The sequence below is a fragment of the Puma concolor genome, chromosome D3 (genome assembly GCF_028749965.1).
Source record: "Puma concolor isolate L17-30 chromosome D3, mPumCon1.1.hap2, whole genome shotgun sequence".
NCBI classification, from domain to species: domain Eukaryota; kingdom Metazoa; phylum Chordata; class Mammalia; order Carnivora; family Felidae; genus Puma; species Puma concolor.
This window is the reverse complement of record NC_141678.1, coordinates 9,605,999-9,622,050: the sequence shown is the minus strand read 5'-3', so window position 1 is coordinate 9,622,050 and position 16,052 is coordinate 9,605,999. Positions and strand designations below refer to the sequence as shown.

General features: G+C 48.2%; 1 protein-coding gene across 2 annotated transcripts in view; it reads right to left on the bottom strand.

The window, feature by feature from the left end:
- Positions 1 to 1,355: 1,355 nt before the first annotated feature.
- The window catches only part of ACAD10 (acyl-CoA dehydrogenase family member 10), a 53,900-nt gene continuing 39,203 nt past the window's right edge, over positions 1,356 to 16,052 (bottom strand). The window contains exons 13-14 of one of the 2 annotated variants that reach the window (XM_086681701.1): positions 1,660 to 1,999; positions 1,356 to 1,404 (exon numbers count right to left, since the gene is read on the bottom strand). In XM_086681701.1, coding sequence (XP_086537827.1) covers positions 1,818 to 1,999 — 182 coding nt within the window. In that variant the 3' untranslated portion in view covers positions 1,356 to 1,404; positions 1,660 to 1,817. Of the gene's footprint in view, positions 1,405 to 1,659; positions 2,000 to 11,416; positions 12,165 to 16,052 lie in introns of those variants that run through there. The other variant, XM_086681700.1, reaches the window with a different exon arrangement.

Here is a 16,052-nt window from a genome sequence, read left to right as displayed (position 1 = left end):
CCTCATATTAAATGGGGTAGGAGTGGGTCCCCCTTTTAGGGTTGGTTCCAGGGGGAAACAGAAATCACATGCGTAGTGATCGTGTCACAATAAGCAGTGGACCGAGTTTACATGTTGGGCAGCTGAAGGCAAGAGAAGTTCAAACGAGCCAGCAGTCCACAGTCTATGCTCACCGGAATAGTGCCATCAGCCACCTGGTAGGCCTAGGACAAGACTACCACCTTCATCATGGCAATATCTAAAGCTGCAGCCTCCTGGGGTGCCTGGGTGGCTCAGTTGGTTAAGCCTCTGACTTCGGCTCAGGTCATGATCTCAAGGTTCGTGAGTTCGAGCCCTGTGTCAGGCTCTGTGCTCACAGCTCAGAGCCTGGAGCCTGCTTCAGAGTCTGTGTCTCCCTCTTTCTCTGCCCCTCCCCCACTTGCGCGCACGCCCGTGCTCTTTCTCTCTCTCCCTCTCAAAAATAAATAAACATTAAAAAAAATTAAACAGAAAAGCTGCAGCCTGCAAGGACGAGGAGATGTGGTTAGAAGGGCACAACCTGAGGGCAGACCGCTTGGAAGAAAAATCCGTTTTACGAGGAGTAGAAACAACAGCTCAGAGGAGAGACCTGAGGTCCCGCTGGACCACAAGCTCTGTAAGGCAGCCCCTGCCTGGTGCGTGGGGTATGCCCAGCATCTAGTGAGATGGGGTGGAGGCCTCGGTGGTGGTGACTGCGAGGGTGACTCAGGATGTTGTGTGAGCAAGTGCTCAGCCAAGGACAGGCTCGGAAACGTGGGAATGTGGATGTTTTCCCCAGATGACAGGGAGCACCACCAGCACACACAGAAGGCAGCACGTGGAGGGGCACATGCTTCCCTCAGGGTCACAGCCAGCTCGGTCTCCAACCTGACAATGGCCTACGGCCAGCCAGGACTCTGGGGAACTGAGCCACAAGGATCTGCCCTGGGTCGGGCGTTCGAGGGAGGCCCCTGAGAGCCTCCTCCGTATCTGGCACAAGAGTGCCGGGGAAACAGGAACTCGAGCCTGGGCTGCCCTCCCCAACCACTGAGGCCTCTCAGCTAAGGGGCAGAGGCTGTCCCGTGAAGAGCTGGAGAAGGAAGGGTCAATGTGGGCATCGTGCCTGCCCATGAGAAGTTCTCGGAAAGATCTGCTTAAGGAATCATGTCATGCTTGAAAATAAATCTTCTCTTTTGGTTAGTTCCTTTGCTGGTGCGGTTTGCCTGACACTGCACCAACAAGGCCTGGAAGTCCAGGCTGGACACAGCTAAAGCGGGCATAAGGGGGCAGGGAGGCAGGGGGGCACGTGGACGCATTGGCCCATTGTCTTGGACAGAAGTTCACCAGGCCAGTAAACAGAAAGTTCAGAACTCTTTAATTGTCCCTTTTCCAGTTTTGAAAAGCTGCCTAGGGGCGCCTGGGTGGCGCAGTCGGTTAAGCGTCCGACTTCAGCCAGGTCACGATCTCGCGGTCCGTGGGTTCGAGCCCCGCGTCGGGCTCTGGGCTGATAGCTCAGAGCCTGGAACCTGTTTCCGATTCTGTGTCTCCCTCTCTCTCTGCCCCTCCCCCGTTCATGCTGTGTCTCTCTCTGTCCCAAAAATAAATAAACGTTGAAAAAAAAATTATTAAAAAAAAAAAAAAAAAAAAAAAAAGAAAAGCTGCCTAAATACTTCCAAGCAGAATTAAAGCAAAGTTATTAGTGTCAAGGAGCCAAGCTTTTTCTCCATGATTTCCTGAACGGGGAAGGAAGAGTCAATGTCTAAGATTCCCAGGATGGATTCCCTCACCCCAGCCTAAGCTCTTATTATCCGTGGGGCCCCTCAGCCTCCCGTCTTATCCCCTGCCACATCCATGAGGTGGGCGGCTTTCTGCCCCAGCAGCCGGGCAGGCTGCATCTCCACGAGCCACCGGGCGATGGATGTCTGCCAGGGGCTTCCCATAGGCCTTGCGGACTTCACCCTTGGACACAGGAGAGGCAGCCCGTGGGCGTGGCACCGGTGCCCTGCAGAGGAGATAGTGGAGGCACACACAGGCAGTTTTCAGGGAGAAGATCCAGACACAGACAATATTCACATGCACTGTGGAGCTAGTCACCATGGTGGCTGCACAAATTACTCCCAGGAATCCCTTTCCTCCAGCGGTTCAGCCCCCTCTGGGCAGGCCTGGCTGCCAGGCCTAACAGTGTTTAAAAAAATTTTTTTTTAATGTTTATTTTTAAGAGAGAGAGAGAGACAGACAGAGTGTGAGCAGGGGAGGGGCAGAGAGAGTGAGAGGGAGACACAGAATCTTAAGTGGGCTCCAGGTTCCTAGCTGTCAGCAGCACAGAGCTTGACGCGGGCTCAACCCTGAGATCATGACCGGAGCCGAAGTCGGACGCTTAACCGACTGAGCCACCCAGGCACCCCTGGAACAGTGTTTTTAGATCTGAACTGGCATCTGGCCCAGACGTTCTGGAAATGAGGTAGTGACTGTGGGCTCCTCACAGGCTGGGGAGTATGCCCACTCTCACTGTGGCCCAGCTTCACCTCCGCAGGGCACTTGGGAGCAAGGTTGGAGTGCCAGAGCCCCCTGGTGGTCGGTTATTGCAGTGGGGATTCTAGAGCCTGAAACTCACAAGCAATTAGAAAAGGTTGTAAGGGATTCTTTTTTTTTTTTTAATTTTTTCTCTTTTTTAAAACTAAAAACAATTACACAAATAATGTATCTCATGGTAGAAAAAGTATACTTTTCAAATAAAAAAAGAGAAAGGGGTGCCCAGATGGCTCAGTTGGAAGAGCCTATGACTCTTGATCTCAGGGTTGTGAGTTCAAGACCCATGTTGGGTATAGAGATTACTTAAACAAATAAATAAATTAAACCTTTTTTTTTTAAGGGAGAAAATAAGAATATACCAATCATCTAGTCCCTTCTAGTTCCTTGGTGGATGTCCTTCTAGACTTTTTGTATGCATACACACACACACACACACACACACACACACACACATATATATATATTTTTTTTTTACAAAAATGGGATCATACTCTATATATTGCTTTGTAGCCTGCTTTTTATTCCCATTTAAGAGCATATAGTGAACATCTTTGTCAAGAAATAGGTTCCTCCAGCATCATTTTGGAATTTCACTGCAGCTCGTACTTGGATTTACCTGACCAGCCTCCAGTTGATCTCCTTATAGGTTGTTCCCAACATTTTGCTTTTACAATCAGTGTTGAAGTGAACCCTCTATTGTCACATCTTTTGTTGACTCCTGTTTATTCCCTCATGCCCACTCCTAGGAGTGGAACTGCCACGTTGGTGCTGTGCCCCTTCTGAAGACTTCTGACATGTGTGATCAAACAGCTCTGTGGGAAGGCTGGTCTGAGTTTCAGCACAGGATGGGGCTGAAGTACCATACCTGAGCCCTTAGAGAGGAGCACTTGCTTTTCTTTATTTTTTTGTTTGTGTTTTTTTCTCGTTTTAATTCCAGGATATTCTCATACAGTGTTACATTAATTTCAGGTGCACAATATAGTGATTCAGCAATTCCATACATTACACAGTGCTCATCATGATGTGAACTCTTTTCTTTTTTAATTAGGCTCCATGCCTAACATGGGGCTTAAACTCATGACCTCAAGATGGAGAGTCACGTGCTCTGCCAACTGAGCCAACCAGATGCCCCTTGATAAGTGTACTCTTTAATCCCCATCACCTATTACACTCATCCCCCCACCCACCCACCTCCTCTCTGGTAACCATCAGTTTGTTCTCTATAGTTAAGAGTCTGTTTCTTGGTTTGTCTCTCTATCTGTCTTTTTCCTTTGTTTTGTTCTTAAATTTCACATATGAGTGAACTTATATGGTATTTGTCTTTCTCTGACTGATTTCTCTGAGCATTATACTCTCTAGCTCTGTCCATTGCAAATGGCAAGATTTCATTCTTTTTATGGCTGAATAATATCCCATTGTATATATACACCACATCTTCTATATCCATTCATCAGTCAATGGACACTTGGGCTGCTTCCATAGTTTGGCTATTGTAAATACTGCTGCTATAAAACATAGGGGGCCATGTATCCCTTTGGATTAGTGTTTCTGTATTCTTTGGGTAAATACCCAGTTGTGTGATTACTGGATCATAGGGTAGTTCTATTTTTAATTTTTTGAGGAACCTCCATACTGTTTTCCACAGCGACTGCACCAGTGTGCATTCCCACCAACAGTGCAAGAGGATTCCCCTTTCTCCGCATCCTTGCCAACACCTGTTGTTTCTTGTGTTGTTGATTTTAGCCATTCTGAGAGGTGCGAGGTGATATCACATTGTGATTTGGATTTGCATTTCCCGTGGTGTTGAGCATCTTTTAATGTGTCTCTTGGCCACCTGGATGTCTTCTTGGGAAAGATATCCGTTCATGTCTTCTGTCCATTTTTTTTTTTTTAATTTTTTTTTTCAATGTTTATTTATTTTTGGGACAGAGAGAGACAGAGCATGAACGGGGGAGGGGCAGAGAGAGAGGAAGACACAGAATCGGAAACAGGCTCCAGGCTCTGAGCCATCAGCCCAGAGCCCGATGCGGGGCTCGAACTCACGGACCGCGAGATCGTGACCTGGCTGAAGTCGGACGCTTAACCGACTGCGCCACCCAGGCGCCCCTCTTCTGTCCATTTTTAATTGGATTATTTGTGGGTTTTTGGTGTTGACTTGTGAGGAGCACTTTCTTTTGAAAGAAAAAAGAACTCGTCAGCTTCAACTCAAACAGGTGTGAATCATAGAAGGTTTGCTCGGTAGTCCAAACACATTGGACGGCCTTTTATTCTTGGTACAGAGATTCCTGTGAGACGTCTGTTCGGTCTCAAGGGTTTGCTTCATTTTTGTGAAACCGCTGCCACTGATTTGAATTACCATTCCCAGCAACAGCTCTGTCTTTTGTGTGGGCTTCCAACCTTGGAGGGGATCAAAGAATAAAGTTTTCTGTGGACACGCTGGGCAAGAAGGGTGATTTAGGGCTAGACACTAGAACCCCAGGGACAAAAACTACCAATATGGGTTCTCTCTGGTGTCTGAATTTTGAAGATAAGCTAGGAGCAGAAGTGGTCCTCACCAGCCCATGACCCTTTGGACCTTGGAACTTGCCCTCCGCTGCCATAGAGGCTGGCCTTTTCCTTCTGATCACCTCGACAGAGTGAGACCCATTCTGCTCTGAATTTCCAACTTCAAAAGTAACAGATGCAAAGCAAAGACAGGGTCGCAGCTTCTTGGCAAGAACATCATCTTGTTTCACCTGCTAAGTGCTCTCAGAAAACAGTGAGGATTTGAGGTCCAATGGCAAAACAGACAGGTGGCTCTGGGTCAGAGCGGGCACACACGAAAGCACTCGGTGTGGGCTTTCCTGAGCGCCAGGACCCTCCCTGAGTACCCAGTTAGCCGCATGCATCAGTGGATGCTGCTGGGATTCAGTCCTCTCTGGGTAATCTCGAAGCCCAGCCTGACCAGTATCCTCCTCAGGCATGTCCCCTCTGCTCAAACGGGACTTCACCCACCGTGGCCACTGAAACCCCCAGGCGATTCCCACTGAGCAGTCTGTCTACCTGTTTCCCTTGGGTGTGTTTATCCCTTGCCTCAGTTCAGGTCACCTGCTGGCAACAGTCCTGTCCTTTACTCAGCCTTCTAACTGGGACATCGTTGAAGGGGAAGGGAGGGTAGGAAGGAGCCTATTAAAGAGGGACAATAAATCACAGATTTATAATGTTACACGCATTTTGCTATTCCTTCTCTAAAACGTTATCACTCTACCTTGAACTGAAACTCCTTGGTGGGGTGTGACTACCACTGTAGTGATCCTCTGGTAACACTGAAAATAAAAATGTGAATACTGTTAGTGGAGAGAAAGAGGCTCTGTGGGAGGCGTTCCAGGCCCGGAGGCCAGCTGTCCGCTGGGATCTAGAAGACAAGGTTTGCAGTGCACTTCTCCGTCCTGGGTGGCCTCCTCACCTCAGATTCTTGCTTATCTTCTAAGTTCAGAGAAGGGAAAAAAGAGTATGAATACCTGTCTGAAATTTGCCTGGCAATCGATATTCACTTATGGAAATCACATGCAGGAGCGTGTGACCCTCCCAATGTCGTCATACCCTTGGAGGTTTTGTGTCCTGAGCTAGAGCACGGGCTGCCCAAAGCTGCTTCCCCAGGCCAGACCCACACACAGAGGCGGGCTGCTCCCGGGTGCTATCCTGGAGCGTCCTCTAGCCCAGACTGTGTCAGAGACGGGATGATTTTTGTCCCCGGGGTATTGTGGGAACCAAGAGCATGAACTGCTGCCAGTGGCTTGGGGCACGCGGGTCTATTTTTCCCAAAACACACCGAGTTGGCAGCGGGGATCCAGGGAAAGGAGAGAGGCAGACCCTCTCATCTGGCACCCGGGGCCCTCGGCTCTCTTTGCAGACGCAGTCCTGGCCCAGGAGAGCCAATGCCAGCAAGCAGATAGAGCTCATTAAGACTTCACATAATCAGATGAGTACGTGGAGGCTCCTGACCAGAAGTGAGAGCTATTGGTTTTTGTCCCAGTGAGGAGGAAATCCAACATCATAAGAGCAATTAAAAAAAAAATTTTTTTTTAAACCATGTAGAGTTGAAAATATAATTTAGACACAAGAGGCTGAAAGCTGCTACTTTATCACTGGCAACCTGTCCTGCTGTCCCCACGGGCTCCATCAACATAATGGGCACAGGGTTCCGAATCAGGCCAACCCTTCACTCTGGGTTTACATGCGAGCAGGGGGCTAGTACCTTAGGCAAGTGACTCAAGTCACTTCCTGATCTTAGTTTTCCCCTCTGTAAGACAGGGATGGCAATTTGTACCTCCTGGGAGGTGAGGTGCATACAGCATTTAAAGAGGGCCCTGCAAAGTTCCTGCATGATGAAGGGCTGGATTATCACTAGCTGCTGTGATGTAGCACCTGATCTCACAGCGGGGGGGGGGGGGTTTGCTGCCTCTGCTGGGAGCGAAGAGACAGAATCTCCTTTGCATCCTGTTTCCCAGGCAACAGTAGGGCAGAGATGCACTTATCAATACAGACCCATGGAAGTGTCACTGAAAAATGAATTTCAGGCCAAATGCCCGAGATCCATCCCTTGTGACCATCTGTGACATGGAAACCCCCCTCCTCTAGGACGGAAGAGAACTAATGAGGCACCCCGAGAGCACGCCGGCCTAGAGCTGGCAGGGCCCCCTCCCCATCCCCCTTCTCAACCTCCCACCCAGCCCCACCCCAGCTCCCTGCACCCAGAGGGGCCCCACAGGGATCTGGTCTGATGAGGAAGAGCTCCAGGGGGTGGTGCCCCAAGCAGGTGCCAGGGGCTGGGTCATAGCAAAATAGAAGCCAGCCTTCCCTTCTGGTGACAGTATCGGTCAGTGGGTTTGCTCCTGGGGCCATATTGCATCAGAAGCTCCGTGTATCTGGAGCAGAACAATTAAGTATCTGACAAGAAGAGAAGGCATAATAGTGACTCCCATGTCCATATTCAAAACTTCAAATACCCTGGAAGTGTGAGCAAGCGCTCCCTCCGAGTCAAGTCGCCCTCTGACACCCTCATGGAAGTTCTTCCAGAAGCCTCGCCATGGACCTCCTTTGTTGAAAGATGACAGAGAAGGAACTGTGGGGGCCGAAGACTCACAGAAGCCCAGTACATGTGGCTGCTGTGATGTGGTGCGTGGGGACAGCCCCTGAACCAGCTTCCTTTGAGGGGCAGTTTTGTTCCCTGGACAAGTAACCCCAGAATTTTCAACATAGCTCCCGGGCAAGTAACTAGGAAGTCTAGCCTGGGGTTCAGGAATTCTGGCCTTCAGTCAGACTACCTGGTTCAGAGTCAACCCTGCCACACCTGGCTGGGCAAGCCACGGGATCAGTTTCTCCATCTGTGAAATGGGACATGACTACCCACCTATCAGTCAGGACTATTGAGTTGTAGCAATAGAAACTGACTGTGGCTGGGGCGCCTGGGTGGCACAGTCGGTTGGGCGTCCGACTTCAGCCAGGTCATGATCTCACGGTCCGTGAGTTCGAGCCCCGCGTCGGGCTCTGGGCTGATGGCTCAGAGCCTGGAGCCTGTTTCCGATTCTGTGTCTCCCTCTCTCTCTGCCCCTCCCCCGTTCATGTTCTGTCTCTCTCTGCCCCCAAAATAAATAAACGTTGAAAAAAATAAAAATAAAAATAAAAATAAAAAAGAAACTGACTGTGGCTAACTAAGGGGGGAAAAAGAACCGAGTGTAAAGGTTACCAGGAGCTCAGGTTAGAGAATGAAGCTCAGAAATAAACAGGGATCCAGGTACCCTAGAGGGTCACACAGGACAGGATACTCAGCAGTCCTGCTGGGGCCCCACTGCTATGGAATGAGCGAGTGCCAAGTTTTTTTCTTGAAAATACTGTTCATTCTCCCAATTCCAGAGAGCCTGGCTGGCCTAGCTTGGCTCATGTGCCCACTTCTTGCCCAAGGAGGGCTGGGCTGGCACCCGGACTGACAGTTCTGCCACTGTATCCAAAGGAGGGGAAGGAATGCCCCCAAATGAAACTGGGGTGCTGTACCGAGAAAGAAGAATGAACACTAGGCTGCCCAAACCCAATCAGTGTCCACAACGCCCACTCATCTGGGTTGCTGTAAAGATGAAATGAGATGAGGGGCACCTGGGTGGCTCAGTTAAGCATCTGACTCTCGATTTTGGCTCAGGTCACGATCTCATGGTTCGTGGGTTCGAGCCCTGCATCGAGCTCTGAGCGGACAGTGATTCCCTCTCTCCCTTCTGTCTGCCCCTGCTCTAAATAAACAAATAAACTTAAAAAAAAAAAAAAAGATTATCTGAGATGACCTGTAGAATACAAAGTGTCTGACACAGAAGCAGACAGGCTGCACTAAATGTTAGCGATTGTGAATATAATCAGCATCACTTCTTCTCACTGGGAGGACACCAGCTGGCCTGACTTTTGCATTTATACGGAGCCTGGTCTAATGACGTACTTCCAGGATCCGTACCTGCACTCGTCTCATTGTTTGTATTAAGCTGATTAGCTCAGAGTGCAATTACCAAGGAGAAAAAGGGCAGATTTATTGAACAAATAAAGCAGGATAGGGCAGGAGAAGAAACACAGGAGTTCTGAAGAGGCAGAATAAGGAAATGGATCTAATCATCTCCCTGTGTTTGTGTGGGGGGACCCACAGAATTTGAGCCCAGCAGATCTGGACATGAATCCAGGCGCTGTTATTCCTAGCTGTGTTCCTGGACACATCCATTTCCTTACTTGTAAATCGAGGTCAACAATGCTTACCTCACAGGATTTGTGAAATACACCGTAAATGGCTACGTATGTCTTCCCATTTACGGGAGTAACCACACTTGGGATAAAAGCCTTGAGCTACAGTTTCACTGCTTTGCCCACAATCTCCACGATGTTCCCATTCAGGTATAACTGGAAGTAAAATGATCCCTAATCTCGGTTTTTCCTCAGCATTCCTTTTAGAGTCTGGAGGTGTTTGCTGTGTGCGCATTTCCTTTTCCAATGCTTCCATGCCCTTGATGGGCTTACATCACATGTGAGAGCCTGAAATGTTCTGGCCAGCCATGGAGGGGAGAGGCAATTCACACGTTAATGATGGGAGCCTAGAGCAGTAAGCACCTTCGTGATCAAAAGTTGGCAATATTTGGGGTGCCTGGAGAGCTCAGTCGTGGAGCGTGTGACTCTTGATCTCGGGGTGAGTTTGGGCCCCATGTTGGATGTAGAGATTACTTAAAAATTTTTAAATCTGAAAAAAAAAACCCTTGGCAATGTTTATTAAAACACTAAATAGTCTCATTCTTGGACAGTATTTTTACTTCAAAGAATTTATCCTGTTGTAGAAACAAATGTACACAGAAGTATGTGAGAGCATTCAATGCACCTTGCTTGCAAAGGATCCAAACCCGCTTCTTATTCTGGAGGACTCCTTCGTTACATAAATTTTAGTGGGATCAAGGGATAGCCTCCTACTGCAGAAGGTAAAGGGGGCCAGACATGCCCTCCTTCTCCCTGCTTCCAGGCAATAAAGGCGAGGCCATGAGACCTACTCCCCTGCTCCCCGGCCAGCTGAAATTTCCCATCTCAAAGTTTTGAGTCGGGGTCCTGAGGAAGCTTCCTGAGATCTCCCAGCCAGCTGGCTGCTTTTATGACAGCCTTGGCTACACCCCCTGCAGCCTGCCTTCCCTTGGCTTCTAAAGCTGGGTCTTCAGCCTCCTTATCCATGTCAGCAGCTAGCTAATGTCCTTCCCTGCTTAAGTGATCCAGTGACCTAGCCTACTGAGACACCAATGGGATCCCTCAGCCAGGGGGAGGGCAGACAAGTTACGTACACCCACACTGCAGAAACCCTAGAAGGTCCATCTCCAGGCACTGACATGTCATTAAATTAAATAAGCAAGTGGGAGATTCAAATGTATACAACAATCCCATTACAACATAGGAATGCTATGTTGGTATGTAATAGAGAAAAGCAGCTGGGAGCCTAATACGCCGAGCTGTTGACAGCAATGATCTCAGAGGGCAAGGGATTTTAGAGAGCTCTTTCTATGTTATGAACTCTTCTTACTCTCGTCATGTTTGAGCTTTGGTGGTTTTGCAATAGGTTTGTAACCAGAAAAAAAGTGATAATGCCATTTTCTTAAAAAGTAGATGATGGTTGGGGCGCCTGGCTGGCTCAGTCGGTTAATTGTCCGACTTCAGGTCATGATCTCATGGTTGAGCCCCTTTTTGGGCTCTGTGCTGACATCTCAGAGCCTGGAACCTACTTCGGACTCTGTGTCTCCCTCTCTCTGTCCCTCCCTGGCTCATGCTCTGTCTCTGTCTCTCTCTCTCAAAAGGGCACGTCTCTCTCTCTCCGTCTCTCTCTCTCCATCAAGGGCACGGAAGCATTGGAAAAGGAAATGTACTCTGTCTCTGTCTCTCTCTCCAAAAATAAACGTTAAAAACAAATTAAAAGAAAAAAAAGATGATGGCTGCAAAATGTGTGCTCCTAAAGATCTCAAATAACTTAAAAACTAACACAAGCCAAGACTCACCCTGACAAAGAACAAGCAGGTATTTCCATTATCAGCTAAAGTAGTGTCACTCTGTTCAATGGCTGAAACAGTTTACAGTTGACTTTAGCCCTTTACTTTTGACATTATGGGTTCTTTAAAGAGACTTTATTGGGGCACCTGGGTGACTCAGGCAGTTAAGCATCTGACTCTTGGTTTCAGCTCAGGTCATGATCTCACGATTCATGGGATTGAGCCCCACGTCAGGCTCTGCACTGAGAGCATGGAGACTCTTGTGATTCTCTCTCCCTCTCTTTGCCCTCCCCTGTATGTGCAAGGTTTCTCTCTCTCTCTCTCTCTCTCTCTCTCTCTCTCTGAAAATAAGTAATTAAACCTTTTAAAAATAAGAGGCTTTATTAACTGATGTATTTTATATCACCGTGTTTCAAATTTACATAATTCACATATGCACAAAATAAGCCCGCCTGTCCTGGGGGCATGAACCACAGACCTGGTGTTCCTGTGCCTGGGCTGAGGTATCTGGCCATGACACGGTCACACAGAGAAAGCAATGAAGTGGAAACCAAGTAATCTAGAGCTAGCTTTTCCTGATGATGATGAAAAACAAAGATAATTCTTTACAGCCCTCTTGTCTCTTCACTGCTAAGGAGGGGAACAGACGTGTCTGGTCAATGAGCTGGGGTTCCACCATGTTAATGACATCTTACCAACTCTCCATACGCTGCTTTCCATTGAGATATTCAATCAGCAGGGAAGCGGTCCATCCCTCTGCTGAGGCTTGGTGACTCCATAAGCTCTGACTCAGCGGGGTACACATGTCATGGCTTTAGTCACTGATACAGCTCCCTGACTGGTGGGGAAAGGCCCTCTGGAGAGAGAACCAGAGTTCCCTTTGAGGCATGAGCCAGGGAAGATTCTGTAAAGGGGATATAACTGCTCACGCCTGAGGTGCTCGGCAGGGACTGTGACCAGCCTGAGTGTGATAGGACCTCATTGACGGTTTCGTGGCTGGCATCTCTTTGAAAACCCGGAACCCTTCTTTGATGGCAAAATCCCATGCCAGGTTAGACATAAATTCAGGCAGTTTTCCACTTTGTTCGGTGTCCACAAAGCTTGCTTGCCCTAAGCAGAAGCAAAGAAAAACAGTGATTACTCCCAAACAACCCTTAATAAGAATGCCGTCAGCAGCCACTACCATTTGCTGAGCACTTGGCCATATACCAAACACAGTGCTAAGCGCTCTGCGTGGATTATTATAGCTCATCGAATTCCCGAAGCATTATGATGCTTTTAATCCCCACGTTACAGAAAGAATCTGGGTCTTAGGAAGCGTAGACAAGCTGACAGCAGTGGGCTTGGAGCCAGGAGTCAGGCTCATCTGGACCGCTCCCTGCTCTTTACCTCTTCTTTCCGTCAAGGCACTAAATGAAGCCAGGGACACCCCCAGTCACTTGTGCTGTCGCCAGGGGGCTATCGAAAGCCCTGCATTATCTTAGACCGACTGCTCTTGCTGCAAAACCAGTAACAACCGTCCCCAGGGACCAGGTTAACGACAGATCTCTGGACACCACTCTGTGCAGATGACAGATGAAGGCCAGTGTCAGCCCTGCAGAACTCACTCCACTTATGCGCTCACTGCTTGCTTTTTTTTTTTTCTTTTAATACGTGCATCAAGACTTTTAAAAAGTAAAAATTTTTTTAAATTGAAGTACGGTGTATATACACCCTCTTTATAAAAGTGTATAGTTCTGTGAGTTTAGTCAGGTAACCAGCACTGCCATCAAGATACAAAATATGTCCATCATCCCCAAATTTCCATGGTGTCCCTTTGTACACAACCCTTTGCCCCAGCCCCTGGCAACAGTGATCTCTGTTTCTTTTAGAGAGAGAGAGAGAGAGAGAGAGAGAGAGAGAGGCAGAGAAAGAAGGAGAGAGAATCTTAAGTAGGCTCCACGTGCAGTGCAGAGCCTGACAAGGGGCTCGATCTCATGACCCTGGGATCATGACCTGAGCCAAAATCAAGAGACAGACGCTTAACCGACTGAGCCACCCAGGCGCCCCACCCCCTTTTAAATCTCTGTTTCCCTAGTTGGCTTTTTCCGGAATGTCACGTAAATATACACATCATAGGGTGTGCAGTCTTTTCACTGTGGCTTCTTGCATTCAGTGAACTGCATCCGAGATCCCCGCATGAAGCGTGTATATTGTCTCCTTATAGTGAGCTTCTTCACAGCCAACCCTCCTAGATTATTTTTAGCATTTCCATATTCTAAAAAGACTGTGTTTTCCTCATTCTCTTTGTATCGATAAATAGATCTTTGCAGAGGCCTATTTTTCTTCTGGTCCCTGCCACAGCCAATTTCCCCAAAGAGCCATTTTCACGAAGCTTTGGTGTTAAAGATATTATGCTATTCTTACAGATCAGGAGCCAAAATCCATGTGCTACATAGCAGAGAAGGCAGGCCGCCAGACAAGTCTTTACTCAGCACCTTCCGGGGGCGGTCATGGACCCAGGCCCTGGGGGGGGGGGGGCGGAGAGGGGGGCAGTCGGGAACCAGACAGCCCCCTTCCCTGAGTCACTGTGAGGGCAGTGAGGGCAGATGCGCACTCTCTCATGAGTGGCTGCATCTCCCCAGCCCGTTACTCTGACTGCACATGCCACGTGCAAGCAAGAACCCCCTTGAACTCACTGCTCTTCATAATGACTTCCTTTTCCTAGCAGAGAATACGAAGCGCTCTCTTCATTTTCCTCTCCTTAAGTCGATCTCTCTCTCAGAGTGCTGCTCTGTCTCTTGGAAAGTCGCCGATAAGAGCCTGGGCTGACTTAAAGCTATCATTACTTCTGTGTCTTTTCCCACATGTCGTCTCAGCAGAGGAGACTGCAGCCTCCTAAGCTGTGGTCACGAGCACTTCTTCCGTTCTAGAATTTCAGCAGCCGTCTACCGGAAACCTAAATGTCAGCACCCACATGCCGACTATAAATCAGAGGCCCCCGCCCCCAGCTCTGGGCATGGTTCTCCCCTTCCCCACCCAGTGATGAGCTAACACCACCGAGAATGCCTTTGAAACAAATGCTCCTTCTCCAAACCCCACCTTCCAGGGCAATACCAAGTTCCTCCCTTCTTCAAACAGGAAAATGCTTTTAGACAGAAATAATATTTGCATTCGTGGAGCTGGGTTTCTTCTTCCCCTCGTGTAACATTATTACACTATTCTTCAAAAAACGGATTCCCGGTTTTATGTGAGAAAAACTACGTCACTTCCTCTGTGTGTCTGGCTGGCTTCCCGGGTGGGAGGGGAAGGAGCGCCAACAGGATCGGAGGAACGCGGTCGTGTAAGGACAGCACATGTGTATTCCTGTGTGCTGGAGTGTTTCACCTCCGAGCCGAGGGAAGCGTGAAGCCAAGCCAGTGGCACACAGGACCTTGGAAACTGTCAAATGGCTTCCTGTTAGGCCCATTGGCGGCAATACCAATGGGGTTTACAGGTGTCGAGACTCCAGAAGAGATCATTCCGAGTCCACTCAGCTTATCCCCAGGCACTGGAACAGGATCCAGTGAGAACACAGTAGTCGTCTAGAAAACGTCTACAGGCAGTCAGGCCTGTTCGTCACCTGATGGAACCAACAGCCCTTCTGCTTGATTAATTATTTCTGGTTAGCTTTCATTGCGAAGCCCTAACAAAAATTGGGAAATGGTTGGTTAGAACTAATGCTCTCTGGAGGAAGCAAAAATATGGTTTTCGAGAATTCCTGCTTATTGAGACCCCTATCGTCAGATCAGGGCGGGTGAAACTGGAAGTCATCTGGGTGCCGATTTTTCTCTGAACATTGTTTTGCTCACGACTTTGTACTGCTAGTTCCTAGTACCTGGCTTGGCAGAGGTTCAGATCCTTGTGAATGAACGATCAATTCCCCTCCTCCAACTGCCTTTCTCATTAGAATACGGGAACCTGGCTGAGGACGACAGGTGGCCGCCAAGCTTAGGATGTTGATGACCTGGAAGCTAAGATGTTCCCGTTGTACTAGCAAACCCACTGCTGGGTTTCTCTCTACTTGACTTTTGTCTTAATTTTGGAAACTTTCAAAGATATATAAAAATAGAGTGAAGGGTTTAAGGAATCTGGAAGTGTCTACCACTCAGCTTAAACAATCATCAAAGTATGGCCAATCTTGTTTCATTCTCTGTCGTCCCCATCCTCACTGCCTTAGATTTTTCTGAAGTAAATCCCAAACATTAGATCATGCCATCTGTAAATATTTCATTTATGTCTAATAGCACTTAAAAGCCCACAGTACCATCATCACTCTTAAAAAACAGTTAACTGGGACGCTCAGCCGGTTGAATGTCCAACTCTTGATTTGAGCTCAGGTCATGATCCCAGGGTCATGGGATCGAGCCCTGTATCAAGCTCTTGCTGAGTGTGGAGTCTGCTTGGGATTGTCTCTCTCTCTCTCTCTCTCCCTCACTCCTCCCCCACACGCATGTGCACACGTGTACACTCTCTCTCAAAAATAAACTCACTTAGGGCGCCTGGGTGTGGTTAGGCAAAGTGGTTAGGCAACCAACTTTGGCGCGGGTCATGATCTCACAGTTTGTGAGTTAGAGCCCCGTGTTGGGCTCTGTGCTGACAGCTCAGAGCCTGGACCCTGCTTCGGATTCTGTGTCTCCCCCTCTCTCTGCCCCTCCACTGCTCATGCTCTGTCTCTCTCTTAATAATAAATAAACATGAAAAAAAAAAACACACTTAAAAAAAAAGATTCTCTCTCCACCTCTGCTCCTCTCCCCCCACTGATGTGTGTTCTCTTCTCTCAAATAAAAAAATAAAAATAAAATAACTATGACTCCAATATCACTAACTATCCAGTCAGAATTCAAATTTCACTGACTATCGCATAAATTTTTTTTATAATTTGTTTTTTCAAATAGGGATCTAAATAAGATCCAAACACTGTAACTGGCTGATGTGTCTTTTAAGTCCCTTTCAATCTATAGGTTCCCTTTTCATCTT